The 9,218-nt window shown below is 36.0% G+C and overlaps 1 protein-coding gene across 1 annotated transcript; it reads left to right on the forward strand.

Moving 5' to 3' along the window:
* The first annotated feature begins 795 nt into the window (after positions 1–795).
* On the forward strand, positions 796–1,500 carry LOC114172224. Its single transcript, XM_028056821.1, has one exon. It carries the CDS (start codon positions 796–798, stop codon positions 1,498–1,500), a length of 705 nt encoding a protein of 234 aa, XP_027912622.1.
* Positions 1,501–9,218: the final 7,718 nt, after the last annotated feature.

Below are 9,218 nucleotides of genomic sequence, written 5' to 3' on the forward strand. Positions count from 1 at the left end.
GTTTGCTCTTACTATCTGCTGTGTTTGACCGTAATATAATGTTTTGTTTGATAGTATGGAAAACTATTAAATGGGATGTTACATTTTTGGTATCAGAGCAGTAGTTCCTTTAAGGTCTGTAGGTGTGAGCTTGCCTAGTTTCCGTTGTGTGTTTCTTATAGTATTTTGGCACAGTTGTGGAGTTTGCTAGATAAACTGATGTTTCTCTTTATGTGGTCAGAGTTATGGCACCTAGACCTCCTCCTCCTCCTATTCCTAACCCGGATAGCTCTCACTTGGTGGGGACTATTGAGGCGATGTTGGCAGCCATGCAGCAGCAAAATGCTAACATGGTGAACCAGCACAACTTGGCCTTGCAGCAGATGGAGTCTGCTAGGCTTGCAGTAGAGACCACCCAACAGAGGCACTTGGAAGCCTTACAGCAGCTAGGAGAGAATCGATCTGCAGTTGGATCTTCACAAGCTCCACCACCACGAGTGCAAGAGTGGAGTTTGGAGGACTTTCTCAAACATCATCCATCCCGCTTTGATGGCAAGACCACTCCAGATGAGGCAGATCAGTGGTCTCAACAGAAGGTGGGAGGACCATCTGGGTCCACGAGCCGACAGGATGATAGGAGAAAACCCTACTCTAGACCTCCGCCTCAGGGGCCCAGGAGATTCTCACCACAGCCACCTCAGTCTCCTCAGCATCAGTCCTCTCAGCACCTTTTCCCAGACCTCGGTGTTTTCAGTGTGGAGGGCCCCACATGAGGAGCGCTTGTCCTCAGCTTGGTAATAGGCGAGCGTGTTATAAATGTGGCCAGGAAGGTCACATTATCAGGGATTGCCCTACTGGCACGAGCACAGTGCCGAGACTTTCAACGCAGTCACAGCCAAACAGACACGAGGAAGTGCTAGACCTCAGGCAGCTGGCCGAGTTTATGCTTTGACGGGCGCAGAGGCGAACAGAGCAGGTAATCTCATCTTTGGGTCTTGCATGATTGATGGTAGGAGCCTTTGTGTACTATACGATTCGGGAGCGACACACTCTTTTGTGTCGGAGTCTATAGTGTTGGAGTTGAGTCTTCCGGCGAAGGAGCTCCAGTATGATCTGGTGGTATCCACGCCCGCTTCTAGGACGATCAGAACCTCGACCGTGTGTGCTAGATGCCGGGTTGAGGTTGAGGGGCGCCAATACCGGGTAAATCTGATCTGTTTACCTTTGGAGGGCTTAGATGTGATCTTGGGAATGGATTGGCTATCTGCTAATCACATTCTTATCGATTGCAAAGAGAAGAGAGTGATGTTTCCCAGCCCAGAAGATGATGTTGTGCTAATGTCCTCACAGCAAGTGGATCAAACCATCCAGGAGGGATCTCAGTGTTTCTTCATTTTAACTCAACTGTATGTTGAGAAGGAGGGCGGACACCTTGAGACGGCAGTGGTGAGGGAATTCCCTGATGTGTTCCCTGATGAGGTACCCGGATTGCCCCATCCAGGAAATCCAGTTCTCTATTGATCTGGTACCTGGGGCAGGGCCAGTATCAATAGCACCTTACAGAATGGCGCCTGCTGAACTGGCAGAGTTGAAAAAGCAGATTGAGGAACTACTAGAGAAACAATTCATCAGGCCCAGTGTGTCACCTTGGGGAGCGCCGGTGTTGCTAGTTAAGAAAAAGGATGGCAGCTCCAGGCTTTGTGTGGATTACCGGCAACTCAACAAGTTAACTATCAAGAACAAATATCCTCTGCCAAGGATAGATTCGTTATTAATTATTTTTGAAAAATAATTTCAAAAGCTATATATTAACATCATTTTCATAATTAAGTTGAAAAGTAAATTGCGGACATAATTGTAATCTTTATATCACTCTCAAACCATGGCATTCAATATATGATTGAAAAGTAGAGTAATTTCTCCATTCCCCCCCTCTCTCTCAAATTTGATTGGAGAGAAAGGGAGAGGATGACATCAAGTGCATTATAGTGGGAAGTTTGTATTGTTTAGTTTAAGTGGATTTAAGGTGAAATTGGATGGATTTAGAGTAAAGTTTGATAAAGTTTGTGAGTGATTTGATGGATGTGATAGATTAAAATTATATTTAAATCAAGGAAAAATAAGATTACCAAAATATCCTTTATTTTAAATATAATTTTATATTATCAATATATATGTTTGATTTGTTGTAGAAAAATATTAAAATCTACAAATGAAAATACATATTTTAATAAAAAAATATTTATAAAATAATGTAATAAAATTTTTTATAATTAATAATTACTTATTTCATCATTTTCATAATTAAGCTGAAAATAAATTGCGGACATAATTGTAATCTTCATATCATCTCAAACCATTGCATAACCTAAGTTGATTGTAAATAGAGGAATTTCCACTTCCTTCCCTTCTCTCTCCTCAACGTTGATAAGAGGGAGAGGGAGAGGATGAATTCAAGTGGATTAGAATGTGAAGCTTGTCTTGATCACTTTAAGGGAATTAAAGGTGAAAGTGATTTGATTTAGAGTAAAGTTTATTGAAGTTTGTGAGTGATTTGAAGGATGTGATAAATTAAAAATTATATTTAAATCAAGAAAACACAATATTACAAATTGTCCTTTATTTTAAATATGATTAAAAATTATCACTATATAAGTTTGATTTGTTGTAGTAAAAATATTAATATCTATAAATGAAAATAATTGATTTTATTATAAAATATTCATAAAATAATGTAATAAAAAAATTTATAATTAATAATTAATTTTTAAACCTTATTTTAGATCAATTTCCAAATTTTCGTTTTGAATTATTTTTGTAAAAATAATTTTAAAATCTATAATTTTACATCATTCTCATAATTAAGCTGAAAAATAAATTGTTGATATATTTTAATCTTGATATTACCCTCAAGCCATTGCATAACAGAGATGATTTAAAATTAGAGGAGTGTTCATCTTCCATCCCTCTCTCCATCAACGTTTATTGGAGGGAGAGGGAGAGGATGAACTCAAGTGGATTATAGTGTGAAGTTTGTGTTGTTCACTTTAAGTGGATTAAAGGTGAAAGTGGGTGGAATTAGGGTAAAGTTTGTTAAATTTGTGAGTGATTTGATGCATGTGATAGATTAAAAATTATATTTAAATCAAGGAAAAAAGAGATTACAAAATTGTGCTTTATTTTAAAATAATTAAAAATTATCATTATATAAGTTTGATTTGTCGTAGAAAAAATATTAAAATTTACAAATGAAATAACATATTTTATTAAAAAATGGTTATAAATAATGTAATAAAAATTTGATAATTGATAATTACTTTTTAAACCATATTTTATAATAATTTTCAAATTTTCGTTATTAATTATTTTTGTAACAATTATTCAAAGCCATATTTTTAAATTATTTTAATAATTAAGCTAAAAAATAAATTGCGGACATAATTGTAATCTTGATATCACCCTGAAAAATAGAGGAATTTCCCTCTTCGTTCCCCTCTCTCCCTCAACGTTGATTGGGGGAGAAGGAGATGATGAAGTGAAGTGGATTAGAGTGTGAAACTTGTGTTGTTCACTTTAAGGGTATTAAAGGTGAAAGTGTATGGATTTAGAGTAAAGTTTGTTGAAGTTTGTGAGTGATTTGATGAAGTTTGATTTGTTGTAGAAAAAATATTAATATGTATAACTCAAAATAGCATATATTTTTTTAAAATATTTATAACATAATGTAATAAAAAAATTTATAATTGATAGTTACTTTTTAAACCTTATTTTATAAAAATTTTAAAATTTTCGTTATTAACTTTTTTTGTAAAAATAATTTCCAAATTCCATATTTTTCATCATTTTCATAATTAAGCTGAAAAATAAATTGCGGACATAATTGTAATCTTGATATCACCCTCAAACCAGTGAATAACCTAAGATGATTGAAAAATAGAGGAATTTCCACTTCCTTCCCTTCTCTCTCCCTCAACGTTGATAGGAGGGAGAGTGAGAGGATGAATTCAAGTGGATTAGAATGTGAAAGTTGTCTTGTTCACTTTAAGGGGATTAAAGGTGAAAGTGATTTGATTTAGAGTAAAGTTTGTTGAAGTTTGTGAGTGATTTGAAGGATGTGATAGATTAAAAATTATATTTAAATTAAGAAAGACAAGATTACATAATTGTCTTTTATTTAAATATGATTAAAAATTATCATTATATAGTTTGAAGTGTAGGAGCAAATTAACAAATCTGCACAACAATAGGTTTATTGTATTTCTGATTACAGTTGCTTCACTATGTGAAGTGTAGGCCTAGGTGCAATTACGTGGATGCATTGCTTCCAGGAGGAGTTCTTGATTGGTAGATCAAGTTCTTTGGTTTTTAGGTTCTAGAATTATATAGATGTTCTTGTAATTCTTGGATCTTTATTGTGTTAGTGGAATCCTCCTAAGTGGGTTTACTTAGGAGAAGACTGGACGTAGATTCTTTCTGAATCGAACCAGTATAAACTGTTGTGTCTTGATCGATCTCTTCTCTTACAATCTTTCTTATTGCCTTAAACAGTCCATTAACACAAAACTGTGAAATTCATTAATTGGGTTATAAGACTTAAAGATTCTTTCAAGATTCAACTCAACCAAGTGAAGACTCATTAACCAATTTAGATTCCCTTCTTGGTTAAGATATTAGACAAATTTGTTTTAACAATTGGCACAAGAGCTGGTTAATCGCACGATAATCGATTAGAATGATCCTGATATTCTAGTACATCTCAAACCTTTGCGGAAGGGGCATCCATTAACAGGCCACCTTTGTTTGCTGGTGAAAACTACCCTTTTGGAAAATTAGAATGAAAATTTTTCTTGAATCCTTGGACAAAGGGTGTGGGATGCTGTGGTGAATGGACCTTTTAAACCAATTAAGATAGTGGAAGGAAAACTGTTCTTAAAGAGTTCTCACAGTGGACTCTTGATGAAAATAAGAGGGCATACTATGATGTTAGAGCCAAAAATATTATATCTTCTTCACTAACTTTGGATGAATTTTACAGGGTATCTGTGTGTGAATCAGCCAAAGAAATGTGGGATGTCTTGGAAGTAACCCATGAGGGCACGAATGAAGTTAAAAGGGCAAGGAAGAACACTCTCATTCAAGAGTATGAGATGTTCAAGATGAAGTCTGGAGAAAGCATTTGTGATGTGCAGAAAAGATTTACACATATAGTAAATTACCTCCTAGCTCTTGGCATGACTTTTGACAAAGAGGAACTCAATATCAAAATTTTGAAGAGCTTAAATAGGACACGGCAGCCCAAAGTCACTGCAATTTCATAATCTAGAGATCTCACTAGCATGAACATAACCACACTCTTTGGGAAACTAAGGGAACATGAACTAGAGCTTAGAAGACTCAAGGAAGAAGAGGATGGAGAAAAGAGGCACACAATAGCCTTGAAGAGTGCAGTAAATCTGCAGCAAAACTGAAGAAAGCAGAATCTGTAGATGACTCTAATGATGATTATAACTCTGTTACTGAAGCTTTGAGACTAATGGTAAAAGGTTCTCAAATTTCTAAATACAAGAATAAAACTAACAATAATTCTGCAGAAATTAAAAGATCATCTAGGAAGCAAGAAAAACATGTTCCAACCTGCTATGAGTGTGGAAAAATGGGACACATCAAACCTTAATGCCCTATCCTCAGTTGAAGCAAAAACTAGAAGAGAAAGGTGTGGCAGAGAAGCACAAGAAGAAAAGGAAAGCTTACAACAATAACTCCAGCTCATCCAGTGATCTGATGGAAGCATTGAGGAAGAGACCAACCTCTGTCTTATGGCTGGAACATGCTCTTCTAAGAGCAATGTGAGTAGTTTCAACTCCAATGATGATAAAAATAACTACTATGAATTACTTGATGCTTTTATTGAATTGCATAAGGAAGCCACAAAATTGCAAAAGTCAAATAATAAGCGTAGAGGAGAAATTAAATGGCTTGAAGGTAGAGTAAAGAACCTAGAAGAGGAAAATGAAAATATGATAACAAGTCTTGAAAAACTAGAGAAATCTAAGAAACAATCTAGGTCCAAAGATGACACAAGCTCTCCCCAATGTGAAAAATGCCCAAGACAGCTAGAAAATATAGATTACCTAATGAAAACTCTCTCAAAATTCACTTTGGGAAGATCAAACCTTGATGCAGTGTTAGGATCTCAAAGGAGTGTGCTTAATAAAGAGGGAATAGGTTACAGTGGCAAATTTAATCCATTAGGCACTAGAAATTTTCTAAATATGTGTAAACCAACATCTGTCATTTGCTCCTACTATTCTGAACTTGGTCATGCATCAAATTCCCGCTATTTTAAAAATTGTAGGGTCCTAAAGGTGAGTACAAATGGTGATGAATATCACCCTACAGAGCTTTTCAGCTTGGGCAAATGGCCTGGCCAATTTAGTTTTTTTTCTTTGTCATTAAATAAATACATATTTTTTGAATGATTTAATTTCAGTCTAATAATGGGCTTTATTATGTAGCGTATTTGGTCCTAGACTATAATATCTGGCAGCAGCCTATTAATGTTCTTAGTGTGGATTCATTGTATCCAACAGCTTGCTTAAGCTAGTTGGACGTGCAAAGAGATTCAGCCTCATATTTGAGTGGTACATATGATGAGGCAGAAGTTTCAGATTTGAGGACAAATCCTTCTCAAGAGGGAGGGCATGATGAGATGCCTCTAACCAAGGGACCCACCACAAGAGCAATGGCTAGGGGGATACAAGAGGAATGGGCCTCCAATGCATATACAAGGCCAAGATGAACTTTACATGGGCCAAGGAAGATGTGAAGACCTAGCCTAAAACTCTTTGTTTGTAATATTAGAATAGGGTTTATTTTTGGGCCTTGTATTTTGGGCTTTGTAGAATAGGGTTTTTGTTTGGGCCATGTATTGGGCCTTGGAGGGTTTTTGGGCTTTAAAGAGAATTGGACCAAAGAGAGTTGGGTTTGAAATTGGCCCAACAAGAGGGAGAGCGCATTTGTGAGAGGATCTAGATCCTTGTTGCTCCAAGCTTTGTCACCAAGCTTCTCTTATGCACCTAGAAGCAAGTCCCATGTGACTTGCTTAGGTGGCAAGTCACACTTGCCTCATCTCTCTTTTTGGCTCCAAATACCACATTCTAGATCCTTTTTCCCTTCCTTTTTCTAGACCACTTGCTTTCCTTTTCTACTATAAATACAAAGCTTAGGACCTTGTATTTTCATTCATGAATATAGTAGAGAAACTCTGCTGAGATGACTCCAGACTCCTCTCTTTTGTTAATCAACTTAGGCTAGAGTTCTCCTTCTTGGTTTCCTCTAGCCCCTTCCTTGAGTGTTGGCCCAACCTCACTTGAGAGCTTCTCCAAACACCGTTGTCGTACCACTTCTCTTCTCCTCTTCTAGCTTCTGCACCTTCATCCTTCTCCATGGAAGCTTCATCAATTCCGTATGGCTTATCCTTGGCTTCCTTGCTCTTAAAGATGGACTCATCAAATGGGTACCTAAAGGAACACCTCAAACATTAACATGAAAGGACCCAAGTTCAATTGGGTACCTGCATCTTCTCTTTAATCTTTGTTTCAGGTGTGTCTTGATACAAGGAAAACAATGTAGCTTCTATATAATGGATGCTCAAGACACATGAAAGGAGATGTGAAGAACTTCTGCAGGATATCTTACAAAGCCAATTAATGGTCATGTTACAAGAGGTCATAATAACAAAGGTGAATTTAGGCATTGCCAAGGTGAAAAGTTTCTCTTCTATTATGATGAAGTATAATTGTTGGTTGAAGTACTCCCACATTTTTGAATTTACTGCATGTTTGTTCACTAAAAGGGAAGTAAAATGTGAATTTTTTCATATTTCTGCATAAATTAATCCATTAGGTAATTCTCTAATGGATTATCATTTTCCTGCTATGGCTAATTTACTTCTGAACACTAATAATTCATTAGATTAGTCATCTGCTAGTACTGTAATCCTTAACTGCCTGTATGACTCTGATATTCCTGCTGTTGGATCTGTTTATCAATCCCATTGGTCTTGGTTTCTATTTGCTCTTTACTTCCATAAATTTCTGCACTACTGATTTAAATTGATATTGCAATACTTAATTGCTGATTTGATTTATGGCTGTTTGCACTTTGATGTTAACTGTGCTACTGATTTCACCTACTGCGTTGTTAATATTGTCATACTTTGTATTGTTACTCTGTGATGTTCATGGTATGTGCTGGTTTGGTTGTGTTACCCCCTATGCTCTTTTGCTAATGTCCAAAGGGGGAGAAAGCTATTTGTTTATGTATTGCAGGACACATAATGTTGCTATGTTACGGACATATTTTGGCCATCATCAAAAAAGGGGAGATTGTAGAAAGGGGGAGCTACTTCAACTCATATGAAGATGGTTTTGATGATGTCTAAGGCTACATTCATGTGCATTACCAGTTTAGAATTAGTCATGTTTTAGTTAGGCTGTTTGTATGAAATTATCAGATGCAAACAAGCCTGCATTAAGTTGTAATTAAACATCACACTCTAACTTGTGCAATCATGAATTGATTAGCTCTTTAACTAATGGATTAGTTGTGAGTATTGCACCAAGGCAGTGAAAATACATTCATGATAATCGATTAGGTAAATTCCTAATCCATTAATGACAGTAGAGAACTCTGTATAAAAGCTATTTTTAAAATCTGTTTCAACTTAGGAAAAAGTTACAAATCATTGAAAAACATTATGAGAAACAACCCTCTAAAATTCACAGAGTTCTTAAGCATTCTTGAAGATCATTCAAGTGAAGATTCAAGGAGATTGATGGTTGATTCTACCTTGATGGGTCTAGCTTGAATCTAGGAGCAAATTGAAAAATCTGCACAACAATAGGTTTATTCGTTCTTGATTCTCTTTTATTGTATTTCTGATTACAGTTGCTTCACTATGTGAAGTGTAGGCCTAGGTGCAATTGCGTGGATGCATTGCTTCTAGGAAGAGTTCTTGATTGGTAGATCAAGTTCTTTGGTTTTTAGGTTCTAGAATTATATAGATGTTCTTGTAATTCTTGGATCTTTATTGTGTTAGTGGAATCCTCCTAAGTGGGTTTACTTAGGAGAAGACTGGACGTAGATTCTTTCTGAATCGAACCAGTATAAACTGTTGTGTCTTGATCTGTCTCTTCTCTTACAATCTTTCTTAATTGCCTTAAACAATCCATTAACAC

Source organism: Vigna unguiculata, unplaced genomic scaffold, assembly GCF_004118075.2.
Source record: "Vigna unguiculata cultivar IT97K-499-35 unplaced genomic scaffold, ASM411807v1 contig_5, whole genome shotgun sequence".
Taxonomy (NCBI): domain Eukaryota; kingdom Viridiplantae; phylum Streptophyta; class Magnoliopsida; order Fabales; family Fabaceae; genus Vigna; species Vigna unguiculata.

Bases quoted from the DNA above. Each gene is read 5' to 3' on its own strand.
- LOC114172224 (XM_028056821.1), top strand. From the start codon at position 796: ATGTGGCCAGGAAGGTCACATTATCAGGGATTGCCCTACTGGCACGAG.